This window comes from Propithecus coquereli, unplaced genomic scaffold (assembly GCF_000956105.1).
Source record: "Propithecus coquereli isolate 6110/MARCELLA unplaced genomic scaffold, Pcoq_1.0 Scaffold215, whole genome shotgun sequence".
Lineage (NCBI taxonomy): Eukaryota > Metazoa > Chordata > Mammalia > Primates > Indriidae > Propithecus > Propithecus coquereli.
Genome location: NW_012146634.1, coordinates 3,709,803 through 3,727,313, shown reverse-complemented (window position 1 = coordinate 3,727,313; position 17,511 = coordinate 3,709,803). Strand labels below are relative to the sequence as shown.

Sequence of the window (17,511 nt, the reverse complement as noted above, 5' to 3'; positions counted from 1 at the left end):
CATGTTCCATTTTTTAAAGAATCATGATCAACACTAAGTGAATATTCCACCACTCCTATAAGTAAGGGACACTAATGAAAAGGAACTGTCATATCCTTCTACCTGGCCCTAGAATGGAGATGATGTGCAAATGTCTAAATTTCCTACAATTTTTGTTGAACTAACCTTGTCACCTGCAGGTCAGATGCCCGAGTCCCATCACTAATTCCCATACCAACAGTCTCTGGTCCTCACAGATGAGGGCTTTCTGGGGTTTAAGCACTCCTAAATGGTGAGCAGCTTCACAGTGAAAGCCCATGCCCACAGTGAAAACTCAGATAAACATAACGCAGACAAAACCAGACATCTGTGCATTCAAATGTTGCCCAAATATTATTTCAGTGCCAAAATAAGTGCCAAAGACACTCCAAAGATAAGAGCCTGGGGTTTGTCACATTTGTCCCTGAAGCTTAAAATAAGTGTCTTTTTTCCACTAAGATAAGGACAAAACACTGATGTTTTTAAGCTGAGAAAGACATAAATTGTAGACTCATAAATTTCAATTGCCATATTGAAAGTAACCTATTACTGTCTGCATCAGGTTTTAGGAATCTACGGTTTTCTTTAAGAGACTCTAAAACCACCCATTACAGAGATTTATTTTACAGGTGAAACAAAACAAATTGGGTTATGTAGAGGTTGGATGGAACCCAGTAAAAAGGGACTCACTGAGTCCCAAAATCTAATTTTATTCAGTAGTTTTACATTTCTCATTCACCCTTTGAAAGTTCCTCTTAATTCCCAATGAGAAGCAATGCTGAAAGGCATGAGCACCATCTTCCCTTCCTGTTCTCCATTGAAAGCAAACAGCAGGGTAGGAAAAGATGGTTTGTGCCCAGAGGACTCAAAACTTACAGACACGGGAATAGCAAAAACACAGTGTTTTCAGAATCCTATTTTATGTTTGTTCTGTCAAGTCTTGAGGGTAAGTGTGGGGAAGACAGTGGGATGCACACTGCATGCTGAGAACACTGATGGCCGGGGACTGATGGCCAGTTCCAAACCTCCCCAGGCTGAGCCTGCAGACAGCCCCTCTCTCACCCCAACCAGGGTAAGCAGTTGGAGCTTGATGTTGCAATAGCACCAGGAAGAAGCCAGGCCCAGCCCCTGCATGTCTGCCTGTGCCCAAGGTGCACATCTTGCCCAAGCCAACAGGGTAGGGGTGGGAGGTGGGTGAGACAAAAGCAAAAGTGGCTGCCAGTAACAATAGTACCTTATCTCGCAGCAGGTGCAACACTGGCAGGACTAGGTTTTCTTAGGGGAAGAGGATTCTCAAGTTTTTCTATCGAACATCCTAACAAATCTGCCAGCATGGTGGGGAAGCTTCCCAAGGGACCACATGGTGTAAACCCAAAGTGAAAGAAGAGGTCCCACCTCCCAATGAACTTTTCATTCAAGGTTGTCTCTAGGTCCTTCTTCCACACCCAGAAATGCCAAATCATTTGGATCACACTTCAAGGTATAGTAGACTGAGGGACTGGAATCAACCTAACACCTCTTTTGAAATTCTACCGACCAGCCATGAGACCTTGGGCAAGTCCCTTCCTCTCTGATTTTCCTTTTTCTCACCTGTAAAACTGAGATAATTCCTACCTTAAAAGAATGTGGGCATAACAAGGCTGTGTAACTGATATACAACACCTGATAAAAATGTTAGTCACCTTCCCTTCTTTCTTTGACCAAAATATGTTTTGTCAAAATGTGACCCAAAATCTAATTTTCTGAGCATCCATTTGGTTAAAACTCAATACAGTTATTTCAACAGTATCTAAACTATCTCAATTCACTACTACACTGAGTATCAATCAAGAACTCTGCTATTTAAGAATAATTCATATTTTATTTATAATGGAATATGACCACAAGGTTACATAGCAGTAAATTCACAGTAGTGATTTATTTTTTGTAACAAATCCATAAAACACAAACACTACCCAGAAATACTTACATCACTTTATAATCTCAGGGTCTTTACTGCAGGACTATTTAAATAAATATGTTAACATTTCTGTGCTTTCAGTAACCAATCATTGTTTTTTTTAATAAAGCCCAATTTTTAAGTTATATTAAGAAATATATAGTAAGGCTTCCAGGGTAGTGAAATTTGAGCAGTAATTCTCATAGAGCTTGACCTTTGTGTGTTTCTTGCTGTTTTCGAGTCCTCATGTTTTAAAGCAAGGAGTCTAATGGACATGCCTTCAGGACAGCAGGCTCTCAGAAGACACTGCTGTGCTAAGGCCATTTACTGGGGGCAGAGAGAGCAAATGCAAGTGAGGGAAAGGAATAAAGTAGGGGAGGGAGAAGTCACTGGGTTTAGAGTAACGTCCCAAAAACAGGAGCTATTAGGAAATCTCCCAAGCATTAGGACATAATAGAAACACATACACTCCCCTACGCTCAGCCATATACACAGTTACACGTATCTGCTGAGACACACACCTATCTGCTACAGATAACATGGATGTTAAGATGTTTAACGGAGAAATGCTCACATATATGGAATCAAATACCCACAAATAGGCATCCCCATTTAGGGAGCCTTACATAGCAGGGCCCAGGTTGAAGAATCAAGGACTCAAATTTGTCGGTTTCACTGAGTGGCTAGAACCCTCACTCAGCCGTGGGTTGGAAGGGCAGGGCAATCAATTTCTGTCAGTTCAGTACACCAGTGGCATCCCACGGAGCTCAGCTGTTGTGTAAATACATACACTGGGAAGTGTAGATGGGACAGAATGAGAACTCACCCCCATGGTAAGGAGCGGGGCGGGTGAGCACCTATCCCTACCCCGCATCAGCACAGCCAGCCACCCCATTAAATATGGAGCCCCCAATCCAGGCAATGAACTACAATAGGATAAATATCTCATCCTTTGCTGTGAACAATCTGTCCTCTATGCAGATTTCAAAAGGGACGGACAGAGAGGGGGAAAGGGAGATAATAGTTGGGAAAAAAATTGTCAGGCAAGCATTTTCTCTAGGGTTTACTTTATATACTTTGGTAAAAGTATTATGAATTCTGACCTAACACTTTGATAATGCAAAGGATGGATGAACTACATAGCCTTAAAATCCCTTCTAACTCTAACAATGTAGACTTTTTAAACATTCAGTTCATGGACTATTAAAAATTGTCATATCTTCAAAAGTCCACAATTAAGAACAGGTTATCTACTGGTAAAATATCAGGAAAAGAGAGCAATCTCACACATATACTCCTCATTAAGTTCTTTTCTTTAACATTTAATGTTTTAATTTTAATAATTTAGGTTGAAAATTACAGAAAATCTATAAACATCTAAGGCAAATGAAATCCTGTCTCCTATAATACGAATTTATATTCTACTAGCCTTAGGGCACAGTTTATCCCCTTTTAAAAAGACTAGCCTACTGGTTCCAAGAACTGAAACGAAAATGATTGTGTTCAATTGTGTGACGCAGCTTTCTGAAACCTTAAGTTTTTTTAGTGTCATTTACATTGTTCCCACTGCACCAGTAACTCAAGCTATTAAGAGGTTCAAAGTGCAAAGGCTTTACAAAGATCCTGCATTTTATTTTATTATTCTTTCGAAAAGGACGCAATACAAAGTCAATGTAAAAAAATCAATACTCAATTTAAAATAGAGACAATAATTTCAGAAAGTCTGACGTTCTTCTCTACTAAGACAGGGGTGGGGGAGAGAAAATAAATTCCTTAATTTAAGCCTTTCTTCACCCTGCTGGGAATGCACATGCCAAAGCAAATGAATCTAACCATGGCCCCTTCTGGACAGGTAATTTAAGATATGGTTGGAAGCACAGTATTTTAGAACACAGATGAATATTATTAACTATATGCACATATATTTATGGCACTTCCAACTGCACCATATTAATGCTGCAGCAGCCTCTAACACAACCAAAGTCTCACACACATTCACCACCCCTTACCCCATCTCCCCAAATATTTCCTGAGAAAGACATTCATAAGGAATTTTCAGTTTGAAGGGACCTAAAGGCAAAAACTAAGAAGAACAAAAGCACCATGGTTACATGGTATGTGTTTTTCATAAACAAAACCATGTAGTTAAATAGTACATCTTGGCTCCGTGCCACACCCCTAGGTTTCCCCTTCCTTTTCCAATATATCTTTTTGAGCTGAAGGCTGTTGATTCAATGGTGTTTAATTTTTCAGGTACAGGTGTATTACAAATATCCCAAGCCAATTCTGATTTAAAAATGACAATCAAGATACTGTACCACTCATGGAATATATAAAACTGTAAGGGTACACACACACGTACAAGGAGCATTTTGACAGTGTCATCCTTTACGAACACAAGGTAACCGATTACCCTAAATACTGGGAAAAGCAGGAGTAAATACTTTTAAAAGTTTTGTTGCTGATGCAGGAAGGCAAACGGAGGTATAGACACCCCCTGCAAGGTGTCTAGATGTGACTCCTTATGGGGCTCCCCTACAGCAGGGCCCCACCCCAGGACGGCTCCTCTGCCCACAACACTGGCAGCGCCTGTTCCCCAGGACCAGGGGAAAGCCCACTGAAACCAGCTGCATTTAAGAAACAGATCACAGGGGAACCATTCTCGACAAGATTGGCTCTCTACTCTCTTTCACAAACTCGCAGGGTGTCCACTTTCCTCATCCCCACTTTACTAACAAGTAAGTAATTTACATGTCAGGAGCTAAACAAGCCCCCTTCCTTGTAGTAAGTGGCAGAGGTGATGAGCTGCACAGTGACGGTGGTCAGAAAACACAGGGACTGGACAGCAGTAGTTGCCAGTGTGGTTGGCATTATTTGGTCTCCTTTGGCAGGGCAGTTTGCTAGGAGCTTTATGGGAACTTATCTCCCCAGGAAATTACATGGCTCCAAGCTGCACCCACCAGCCCCAGAGTCACAGTGCTGGTCCTCTCCTGGTTGGTGCGGAGAACTGGGCAGGGTGTGGCTCCTGCTGCAGCCTGAGAAGGGCATCTGGACTGGCTTGCTCTCCCCGTGTTCCACCTGGTGGGCACTCCACACGTCACTGTGGGAGCAATCCGTGGGACTGACCTGCAGCAGTGCAAAGAGCCTGAGGGCACATGTGGACAGCCAGGTCCCCGTGGGCTCTGAAAGGCTGAGCTCCCCTGGCCAGGGCTGCTAGCCAGGCGGCGGTGGGAGGGAGTAGAGACTGGGAGGGCAGTCACAGGGCTAGGAAGGGGCTACCTGCTTCAAGACAGTAGAGGGGCAGGATCAGAAATGGGGCAGGTAGGTTTTCTCTTTGAGGAAAAAAAAAATCAAATCACTTAAGAGCTGTAAACTGACAGTGCACATTTTTTGTTATGATCTTTCTCTGAAGAACCTAAGGCAACAAAGAACAAAGATGAAGGCAGGCATTTCCTGAATTGCCCACGACATTCGTGGGTGAGGTGGTACTGGACACTTACATACCCCAAATACAAATGTGGACGTGCAGTGACTGGTTTCCTGAAAGAGAATAAAGATGTGTACCCTAGAAATCTACAAGTGGGTCGACCAGAAGCAAGGGGGGACGTGGTCCCGGACGAAAGGCCGGAATTGATTGCTGTAAGGCGAGGCTCCCAAGAACGCACCAGCTCCTCTTTGGTTTACAGCTGTAACAGAAACTCCAGGGAACGGCTTCTTGAGAAGTCTCATTTACAAAAGTCAGATGTCATCAGTCACTTTTTTTCAGGGTGGACATCCCCTGCTTCCTTCCAAATAAAGTGCAGATGGTCAAAGGATACTGGTCTATCATCTGCCAGTCTCAGTCAGCAACGAAGAATAAAAAAAGGACACCCCTCTGGTATACATATATATATATATATCTATATATATTCTTCTTTTTTTAATATAAACCCACAAATATAGAACTTTTAAACTGACGTCTCAGACTGTAAGCGAAGGACAAATTTGTGAGATTTGGGGTCTATGAACTCTTCAGAGAGTAAGATGAATGGAATTTTCTTCACGTTGACCACAAGGCTGAAGTCCAAGCATTTAAGGACGAAAACAATCCCATCCCGTAATCCGTTAGTCACAGCCTCGTCACTAACAAGCCTCCACTGCATCGAGAGCCAGCGATCCTTGTCATACTGCAGGGTGGGGCCCGCGCTGAGGTAACGTTCTAGGAAGGCCTGAAAGCAGAGGAGAAGGGATATCAGGGAAGAAACACCCACTCTAAGGAAGTCCTGCCCGGCGGCTACCCTTTCCTACACCTACAAAAAATGTTTTCCAAATAGACCAAGGCCTTAGAGCAGAGCCCAGATTATCACAGTGAATTCCCACTGGACCTTCACAACTGAGTCATCATTGGGGAGAGAAGACTTCTTGGACTTCCTCCTTCTCCTTTGACAATTTGCAACCAGAGGGTGAGGGTGGTGGTAACCACGGAGGTGAGGGAATGTGGGGTGGCCGCCATCAGCGTTTGCCTGGAAGCCATCGCTGATGCCTCACCCCCTCCGTGGGTACAGGCCCCACTAGACATGCCCCTCTACCTCCTCCTCCCGAACTGAAAGTTCCTCAGGGCCCGGGCAAGTGCCAGGCCAGAAGAAGCACTCAGTGAATGTGATCTGAATAGACAGAGGAATAGACTTGCAGGAACGAAACTGCAGGCTCTCCCACTTCCTGGTTGTGACTTTGCACGAGTTATTTGCCCTCTCTGTAAGTGGAGACAGTAACACTACCTGACTCACAGGGCTGCTGTAGGGACGGAAGGGTTACCTCTCAGAAGGCGCTCACAGCAATGCCTGGATGTGAGTGAGTGGTGATTACTTTATGTTGAACCGAGCGCGCAATGGCAATGCGCTCCTTCCCTCCCGACTGAGCTACGCCCTCCCATGTGCCGTTCCTCCTGTTAAACGCTGTCATTCAGCACATTCCTCCTCGCCCTTCAAATCTTTTCAAACCACTTCCCCTGAAGCGCTCAGGCAGACTACCATGTCCCCCTCCAAGCCACTATGATCATCAACTCTCGTGTGACGTTTTACCTCCTGAACGATTATTGCTGACTTGCTCGTCCTCTCCTCACACTAGACTTCACTCTCCTGAAGGGCGGGAGCTGTGTTTTTTTAAATTTGAATTTCCAATGTGTCTGGCACAGCCTATGAGTTCAAGACACGTGAATTCAATGAAATATTAATAAATACACTGACTTAGCTGTGAGAAACGGAAAAAAGAGTCAGCCAGTAATACTGACGGAAACATACTGGGGTATATCCATCTGGTCCCAGACAGAGTCAAGGACAGTTTCTAAGCGGTCTCCCCTCCCATCCACACCTCACTGCTATGGCCAGGTGTATTATTTCTGATTCGTGTGGCATCTGCTGCAAGGCAGAAAATAGAGCCTTGCCTACTTTCACACTTCTAATATAAAAACAGCACTTACGAATCATAAAAAAAAAGAAATAACTCAATGATTAGAGAAATGAAACTAATAATTTATAGAAGAATAAATATTAATGGAAAGTTAACATGATAAAATCTTCTGTCACATACATAACTAAAGAAATATAAATTAAAATAATTTAAAAACATTTCCTCCTCTTAGATGGACAAATATCAAAAAGAATGATGTGCAAAGATGCCAATTATATGGAGAGAGAAAAAGTCCCATACACAAGAGGCAAAAAGTATAAAATGGTAACACCTCCTAGAAGGACAATTTGGCAGATCTATAACTTGGTGCAGCTGTTCCTCTACTGGAAATTTATCCTTCAGAAATACTTGCACAAATACTTATGTAAAGAAGTATTCACTGCAATACTGTTTAGACTAGGGGTTGGCAAACTTTTCTATAAATGTAAATATATTCAGTTTTTTAAGCCATACTATGTCACAGCTACTCAGCTCTGCTGGTGCAGAGTGAAAGCAGCCGTAGGTCATATGCAAATGAAAGGGAGTGGCTGTGCTCCAATAACATTTGATTATCAAAACAGCCAGCCCTCACTTTGACTAATGAAAACTCTAATCCAAATGTGCATCCACAGGCAATCGGTTTGGTACAGTAAAATGCAGCTATTAATGGAATGAGTTAGATCCGTATTTACTGACATGAAAAGACAGCCAAGGGATAGCTTTAGGTTAAAAAAAAAGCAAGAGGTATACAAATACATATATAGAGGGGGAGAGAGAGAATGTGATCCCATTTCTGTTGTTTTCTCATTTCTGCTTTTAAAAACACACAGACATACACCTGAAAGAACATACACCGATTCCTTATCAGTAAGAACTGTTTGAGGGGGATGAAAACTTCGCCTTCCACATTATAGTTTGCTTAAATGTTTGTATTTTTATACAAATAACAGCTATTATTTTTAATTCAGAAAAGTACAAAATTTTTAAATGAAACAGAAAGCAACCAGGAAACTTAAAAGCCTTGAAAAAAGGAAAACAATTTTCATTCTACATGGTATAAGCCATCCCTTTGCTAATGCCCACCTATTTTCCTCATTTGCAACCATAGTGTTCATACCTTTTTGCATTCTGCTTTTTGTACCTTAATATTCTAACAAAGATTTTTTCCATGACTCAAAAGGTGATATACCATAATTTATAAGCCACTGTTACAGTTTCAATTTACTTCCAGTGTAGAGTTATTACAGCTTATTTTACAAAAACCATCTTTGCATATATTCCTGTATATATCTGATTGTGCTGAATACTTTTCCTATGTGGGAGATTAGTGAGTCAAAGATTACAGAAGACCTTATGGTTTCTTACTGAATATTTCTGTATTGCTTTCCTTAGGGCTGTTAGTGATTGACCATGTAACCAGTAGGACACACATACGGTGCAAAGTATGAACATGGCCCTTATTATAAACAGTAGCTACCAAATGTTACACGCATGCTACATGCCAAATTCATTTATTTTCTACTATATGATTTATATGCCGTGTTGCCATATTTAATGTATTAATAATTTCTTACACAGCAACCCTATCAGGTAGATATTACTATGATCCCCAATTTGAAACAAGTGTGGAGTGACTTGTGCATGGTCACAAACCAGTTAAGTGGTGGAACCAGGATTTAAGCCCACCTCTCTTTACAGAAGTCGCATGCCCCCTAACTCCAGTCTGCCCACTTGGCCGTACCCCTCTATTATATATATAGCTGTTTCTTGTAATAGCCCTAGAAGTGTGCTAATATAATCCAAAAGACCATTCAGCAAAATGAATTTCACAATATCCAAAATGCCTAATGGCATTACTTCTACTGTTAATAATAATAATCACAGCTATTTAGTCAGTCCTTATCATATGATAAGTACTGTTTTAAGCACTTCACATTAATTAACTCTTGTAGCTCCCAAAACAACCAAATGAGGTAGTTATTAGTATTATCCCCAATTTACAGGTTAGGAAACCGAGGCACAGAGCCATTAAGCTACTTGCCCAAGGCTACATGGCTCGTTGGTGGATAAGCCAGGTTAGAATGAGTCAAGCCGGCTCTAGAGTCCACAGAGCACCCCATTCGCTACTCTATACTGTCTCTCAGTGAAATTCTCCCTTCTGTTAGAATCTAAAGGCCTTCGAAAGGCACGTTTAAAAAGCAAATGTAATAAGATACTATAAAATAAGTGGGAATCACTAATTCTTATTACTTGGTGTTTTAGAGAAGCAGCTTGTGATTTTATCATGTCTAGTAACACCCTAATATGTGACTGGCCAAGCTCAGTGACAAGTCAGGCTGACACTGGCAGAGCCGGCCCAGGGCAGCGCACCTTTGGGGTCATGCTGTTGGAGATGCAGAAGGCCAGGTGCTGCAGGATGCTCTCCATGCTGTGGTAGTGCTGCTGCCGCGTGGTGCGCAGGTACTTCTGGAGAGCCCTGGCCATGGAGGGGAAAATGGCCTGGGCGGCCTCCCTGGGGTCCATCACCTCCCCGGGGGCTTTCTGCTGCTCCTCGGCCTGGAGACGCTGGATGTGGATAAAGGCCTCTTCCACTGCAACCACCAGCCTGGAAGGCGATGTAACATAGTCATCAGGACAGGGCCAGCCGATTGAGAACAGAGTCATGCAGAACCTGGAAAGACACCTGTCCACCCTGCTGTGGCCCAATCATGCTGCACGCATCCTCGGCTGTCCCCCAGAGGGTTGAGAGGGGAGGGAGAAAGGAAGGCAATGCAAAAATAATATGTGAAATGGGGGCCACAGGGGTGAGGAGGAAGGAGGCCCAGGACTGCGAGATGAACTCTGTTTCCAATTCTGCCACTAATAAGCTTGGGAAACTCACTTCAATCCCTTTTGCATCTCTACAATGAAGGGTTAGATGAGAAGAATTCAAAGGCCTCTCAAACTCTGGCTAAAAAAGGCTCTGCAGGCCAGGCACGGTGGCTCATGCCTATAATCCTAGCACTCTGGGAGGCCAACGCGGGTGGATCGCTCAAGGTCAGGAGTTCAAGACCAGCCTGAGCAAGAGCGAGACCCCGTCTCTACTAAAAAATAGAAAGAAATGATCTGGACAACTAAAAATATATATATAAAAATTAGCCGGGCATGGTGGCGTGTGCCTGTAGTCCCAGCTACTCGGGAGGCTGAGGCAGGAGGATCTCTTGAGCCCAGGAGTTTGAGGTTGCTGTGAGTTAGGCTGACGCCATGGCACTCTAGCCCGGGCAACAGAGCAAGACTCTGTCTCGAAAAAATAAAAAAAAAGCTCTGTACACAGAGGTGCCTGGTGGTGCAGAAGCAGCCTTATAAAGAATCGGAACCGCGTCCCCTTGATCCGGCCACCCACACCAGCAGCCCCTGGGAAAAAGAAGGAAGAAGCACAGCACATGTGATGGAAACCAGTGCTGTCCCCTTCAGTCAACACGACCAGACTGTGAAAACCAGCGAGGCTCTGGGGATGTAGGGCAGGCTCACTCGGAGAGCGACCAGCGGCGTCAGCATCACCCGGGAATTTCTTAGAAATGCCAACTCTTGGGCCCAACCCCAGACCTACTGAACTTCTGCAGGAACTTTTGCAGGGCCTGGAACCTGCGATCTGTGTTTGAATGAGCCCTCCCAGCGATGCCATCCATGCTCACATTTGAGAAATACTGGAGCAAAGTAGACTCCAAAGGCTCAAGCAGGTCATGTTTGTAAACAGAAACCTCATTCTAGCAGAAAACAGTAATGAAGTCTACAAGAGGGTGTCGGTGCCAGGAGGGTGATATACCTTGCTTTCCGCTTCTTTACTCGCCGCTCGTGTTCGGCCTCTTCGTAATACAGCTCATTGTGGCTTGAGTCTCTGCGGCGCGCGGCGGCAGCGATCATTGCCCGGGACTGCCCAGTGGCGTTGTTACTGGGGCCTTTGTGGAAAGGACAGAGGAGGAAGAATAGTTTTAATACTAAGGGGCTGGAAAATTGAGCAGAAAACGAGTAGCACAGTCTGTCAGTACTGTCCACCCACCCCTGTGAAGCATACACAAATCTTGAAGGTAACTTCCCAGGAGGCCAACAATGCCCCCACTCCGCGCTCACTACGTACACCCAAGGCGTGAGAGCAGGGAAGTCTCCCTAAACCCTGATCTGATCAGTGGAAATGGAAAAAGAACTCAGAAGGTGATGAAGAATGCTCGACAATTAAAATGTTGGCCAAAAACAATACACAGAGTGTGCCGGAGATGTCACTTACCATCTGTTATATCAAGTTTTAGTTTGGCCATAAGGGCAGCTGGGATGTCACATTTCAGCAACAAGACAATGAGAAAGAATGAGAGGGACAAGGAGAACATGGACAGACAGAGAACAAAGAAAGTGAAGGGACACAAGACACTGATTACACACTGGAAAACAAGCCATGATGGGATGCCATGGCAGCCACAACATACAGAAAATACCAACGCTTGAGGACACACATAATGGCCCATTTATTAATACAGGCTTACAACTCCTGCCTTGTTCTCTGACCACTGACTATCTTAACTCTTCAGAAAGATGAGGCAGTTTTCAGGCTTTCTTGCAGATAACTTACTTGACTGGTGACTTGGTTTCACTAGTGGGCATCGCTGCTTGCTAAGTTTTCAGATCATAGGTAAAATTGCCACTAAAAATTGATACTCTGTATAAATCACTTGACTTGTTGACAACATGATCCTCTCCCAGGGTTTGCAAACTCTTGCCTTCACCCAGGGTACCCAGCAAGAAATGACACCGTGTCCTGTTTCTTGCACTTAACCATCTGATACCCTGAAACCCAGCTCGGGCTTCCCTAGCCTGGCCGCCAGCCTCCTGACACCCACTCAACTCCACTCCTAGCCAGGATTGAGAAACGCCGGTAAGTATCTCACCAGACACCTGAACCACTGAGATTTCTAGTCTTAATAGATTTAGGCAGCTTGCTGAGTCTTTGGGTAATTTATCCAAATTCTGAAAAGCAGCTTTTTCCTAACAGCTTTCAATATACGGTGCTCCCAGCAGGAGGTGGGAAACACACTGCTATTATTTTCGATCATAAAATCCCAAAATGAATGAGCTTCCCACACATGTAGACTGTAAGACAATATTCTTCTAAAAATGTCTACCTGCATTAAAAAAGGAAAAGAAAAGAAACCGTTCTGAAATGAGAATGCACCATAAAGGGAGGCACAGAGAGGAAGTAGAACCAAACGTACCACGAAGTTTAAACTAAACAGTCACCCACGTGCCCACCACACATACCACAGAGATGGGTTCGAGACACATACCATCTACATTGTAGACTTTCAGCCCGGCCATGTGCTTGGCTGCTCGGAATTTGGAGGCTGTTAGGAGGTTCGGGTTATAAATGGTGAAATCTTTGTAGTAATTTTCCAGAACCACCAACGCGGCTCGCTGAATACTGAGAAAAAAGAGTACAATTAATACAACACGTTTTGATTGAATAAGTAGTTCCTAAGTGAAAATGTTTTGGAGTCAGGTAAAGTAAGAAAACAGCAAAGATAATCTCACACGGCAGTCTCCTGGGTTCCACCACACCTTTTGTCTCCAGGATGAGAATTTAAAGACAAAGCTAAGACCTGTGGCCATGTAGCTTCTGTGCCCTTTTCTGGGCTAAGTCATTAGCCACATCCCACCTAGCCAACAGTTGAAAGAGGTAGAAGTTACAACTCATAACTTACATTTAGGTTTAGCTATACAGAGCATTTTCTATTTTTCCTCAGTTTACAAAAGAAGAAACTGAGGACCCCCAAAAAGGCAAGAGACTCACTGATGATTGCAGAGCTAATGAGTGAAAGAACAAAGAGTAGATTCAGGTTTCTTAGGGCCCAGTTCAGGGTTTTGTCCCTGTGCCTCACTGTCCCTGGGTGTAAGAAATCGCGGGGTTTAGCTTTCAGACAGACCAGAACAATTGCATCCATACATCCATCCACTTAAAAGAAGGCCTCAGCTGAGACCATTTGACCTTTCTTGATGCGTGACGCCCCCAGCCTTGGACTGCTGTCTCTGGCCCTTAGCAGAGGGACACGAAGGGGACTATCCCTGTCCCTGTGCCCTAGGTCTCCAACCTACCACCTGCATGGACCTCAGAGAGAAGCAGGGGAGCAGAGAGGAGGCAATCTCAACAAGCAGGAGCGAGGATGTTGGGGGTGCCCGTGCTCAGAAATTAGTTTGGGTGGCAAAAGAACACGCTCTTGGTGTCATGAAAAGAATCTGTGAAAGAGACTAGAAGAGCAGCTTGCAATGATACATCAAGGGTTTTTATACACCTCATTTATTTGACCGTCACAATCATTCAAGGTAAGAAAACTGAGGCTCAAACATCTATGACCTGCACGACAGCACGCCTTTAATAAAAAGAAGAGCTGAAACTCCCATGAGACTCACAAACTCCCGGCTTGGCCTCTCTCCCCGTAACGTGTGGCTTCCGTGTAACAGTGTACATCTTGACATCTCCAGCTCTCTTTAAGTTGTTCACCAACCACCCGTGTGCTAAATACCACAAATATATTTTTATCTTGCCCTTTAGATCTTTCTTCCCAGTTCTATGCTAAGGAGATTGGCTTACAAGGATTATTTACAACAGCCAGAGCACCAGGACAGGGCTGCCTTTGACGCCTGGATGACCATGCTGCGTTCCAATACTGTCGGAGTGGCTCAGGGATCTGAACTTCACACCAAGACAAGGCAGCCCCTTACCTATCAGCTGGAAATTTTGTCAATGCACCTTGGTAGGTGCCCCTGGGGCTCTGCTTTAACAGTTTAACAGAGTGTAATCGGGAAGTAAGTTGGCTAAGTTCCCTAAGAGCAAAATCCTGGCAAAGCTTTCTTAGTTATATCGCCAACAGTGCCTAGCTCAGTGATCTGCATTCGGTTGGTACTTGATATCATCCTGGATATGTGCAATCATGTGAAGCTGGGGAACACTGTCAGGGGAAATTTGGTGAAACCAAACTTGCATAATGGAAATGTAATATTCCTAAGAGCAAATCCACACCTTGAAAGTGCTAGTCGTTCAATTACTCAGTCACTCACTTGTCATTCTCATATTTAAGTATAATACCTGTGTCTGCCAAGCACGGGGACTAGACAGACGGAGCTTCTCCTTAGCCAGGTGCGTGGACATAAACTGAATGACATGAGTGCGCTCTCGCTCTGGAATACACGGGGGCTGAGTAAGCACAGAGCAGAGCTCCTAACTGCCCGGGACGGGGGAGGGTGCAAGAGTAGCTTTCCTGAGTAGGTGGCCCTTGAGTTGGGGTTTGTGTGTCATTACAGATCTTCATACAGAAGTCCACTCTGCTGGCTCTGACGGCCTTGCATGGTGATCTCCAGCTCAGTGTGGCCCTGACCTCCTCCCTGCCCCTGTTCCTGGCATTCTCCACGGAGGGGCACATGATCCTTCGTCTCCTACTCCATCCAGAGCTCTACCACCCGCTCTCCCTAATAAGACACACACACAAAACACTCCCTTGAGCGCCTACACCACCTGCCCCCTTATGTTGCTTTTCCAGAGTCTCTGGGCTTTGGTGAGACAAGGAGCCCCCCAGCACAGAAATAAGTCTCAGTTTATACAGACGGACACACTGGGGTCCAAAACTATGCCATCCCACACTCCTGTACTGACACAGAAACATCTCTAGCCTCCTGGGTTCCCACAGAAAGTTATTTCCCCGATCAAAATCTAAAACTTAAAAGGCAATTTTCACAGATTCTTTTCAGGCCTGTCTTCAAAGCAAAAGTCCCCTGTGGTTGTTGGGTGTTGCTTTTCTGTTCAGCCAGGCCACAAGGAGGAGCCCAGCGAATCCCACTAACTCAGTCAGGGCCTGTGAGGGACGGCTGGGCCAGAGCTTTATGGCTGCATTTCTCGACGCTCTGCCCCGTGACCACAGACAAACCGTGCGCTGCCTGGAGAAGTAGCTTCTGTCTCCAGCAGGGCTCCGCCATGCCCCCTTCCAGCACGGGGCCTCCACAGATGCTCCCCACATGGACAGGTCCACAGCCCACCTGAACGCCGCTCAGGAAGAGCCCTGGTGTCCCCTGTGACGTGCCTGGGGCGGGGTGGGCACCGTGGGATGGGCCCCATGTATCACAGGTGTGGCTCTCACCATCCTCAAAGGATCAAGAACCTTTGCTCAGAAAAGCCAGATGGGGGAAAGCGCCGGCATCGTTCTCTTCCCCCAGCACCGCCGTCTCAACAGAGGCACCAGGTGACTCAGAACCAGCCAGGGCCCGGCCGGCCTCCCAGGCTGGCAAACCTGCGCCGGAGCTGAAGGGCTCTGGGGACAAAGTTTACGAATGTCTAAGAGTTGTGCAGACCCGCACCGACAGAAAACAGTCTGCCTGATGCTCAGCGTACCTAGCAACGTTAGGGAAAGAGAATTTCCACATAACTAAAAATAACACATAACCGAAGTGCCCAACTTAAAATGGTTCTGATCTTTTGGAATTAAATCCCACATGCCTTTCTTCATCTTTGGGAAGAGAATGAGCTAAGCAATACGTGATTTCAGCTTTGTTAATGACTCAGGACGATGACGACGTGTCAGTCACTGAGCTGTGCCCTGTATATAACACAGGGATGACGTTGGGTCTGATCAGGAGATAGAGGCCATCTGTCCCATGCTGCAGCAAGCCTGAATACTCAGGCTGTTTTGTTTACATTTTTTCTACATTCCCCCTTGTCACCGGCTATCAGTCACTCCCAATTGCTGTGCCAGGGGACTGGCCTAAGTCACAGCCCCACAAGGCCAGGACACAGGGAACACACGTTCCCTGGGCCAGTGCCAGGACTCAGCATTCTTCCTGCCTCTATTCCTCTGCATCCTCCAAATACGGAACCATACAGGGTTAAAGCAGGACTGACTCCTTTCAGGAAGCCTTTTCCAACTCTTCTGACCCCGTGATCTGTCCCTAAGCACACAGCATCAATGGCCACCACACGCGACTTGTGATGTCTTTGAGGGAGAAGACTGGCCAAGCCTAGTCTTGCCCCTTCAAAGTTTATCTACCTAAGTCCCTCATGTATGAGGGACTTTCTCCCAAGGATATAATATTTGTTGGCTTAAATTATTCACTCACGAAAGCCTAGCATTCTCACAGGTCTAGGTTCAGTCCTGAGTATATATTTCATAAAACCATGGAATTTCAGAGGCAAAAAAGGTCTCCGAGATGAACAAAAGCAAACCCTTCAACTAATCCCAATCTCTAGATTAGATAATCTCCGGGAAAGGAGGGAGGCAAGAAAAACGGAGTTGGTGAAAAACTTGCCAGCTCTCTTATCACCATGACGTTCAGTGAGAAAGGGCGGTAACCTGACTAACAGCTCTCATGCAGGAACCCTGTGTTATAGAAGGTATGGCTTGAGGTATAAATTGTGGGCATGGTCCCACCAAAACCAGTGGCACAGAGTTCTCCCAAGACAGAGAACTCCGAGCTCAATTAATGCCACATGTCCATGTAGCCTCCTATGTCACTACCCAGGGAAACGCCCTCTCACAGACCACAAGCCCATAGATCTACGGGAAACAGCACACAGAGATACGCCTGGTCGTGAGAAAAATCACTTGGGACCTATGTAAAAACACAAACACAGGAATACCAGATACACAAATGAAAAGACAACATGGATAATGGAATATCTGGAACCAGAAGAAGCCAATGTTGTTACCAGTGAGAAAGCAACCTCCTCAACTGTGCTTGGTCTAGGCTGGCCCAAATCTGGACTCCTGGTTAGGACGGGGCGGCAATGGCTGAGGGGTTGTGACAGCCACATTTTAACTCAAAACTCACTGCTGACCATGCTGCCTTACTGGCCTATTTTCTTTGCCAGACAAAGAGGGTGGAATGTGAAATGCCGTGGTCTTTGGTGTCTCATCAACCACAAAAGCACTTGCAGTGTCGTTGTCAACTATTAAACGACTGCCATGGCAACGGAGAAGAGGGGCTCACTCTTGTGCTACGTTTCGTAGACCCGGAGAGAAGCACCTTGTTCGTTCAAATATTATTTCATAAAAATCTGAAAGACATATTTTTGACAGATAAATTTTGAAGGAATATTAACCAAATTAACGTCCTAT

The 17,511-nt window shown here is 45.0% G+C and overlaps 1 protein-coding gene across 6 annotated transcripts in view; it reads right to left on the bottom strand.

The window, feature by feature from the left end:
• Window positions 1–5,424: 5,424 nt before the first annotated feature.
• The window catches only part of VANGL1 (VANGL planar cell polarity protein 1), a 47,451-nt gene continuing 35,364 nt past the window's right edge, over window positions 5,425–17,511 (bottom strand). For 2 of the 6 annotated variants that reach the window (XM_012644596.1, XM_012644599.1), the window contains exons 5-8: window positions 12,700–12,833; window positions 11,190–11,322; window positions 9,755–9,989; window positions 5,882–6,165 (exon numbers count right to left, since the gene is read on the bottom strand). In XM_012644596.1, the coding sequence (XP_012500050.1) occupies window positions 5,905–6,165; window positions 9,755–9,989; window positions 11,190–11,322; window positions 12,700–12,833 (763 nt within the window). In that variant the 3' untranslated portion in view covers window positions 5,882–5,904. Of the gene's footprint in view, window positions 6,166–9,754; window positions 9,990–11,189; window positions 11,323–12,693; window positions 12,834–17,511 lie in introns of all 6 variants that reach the window. The other 4 variants (XM_012644594.1, XM_012644597.1, XM_012644600.1 and 1 more) reach the window with 4 other exon arrangements.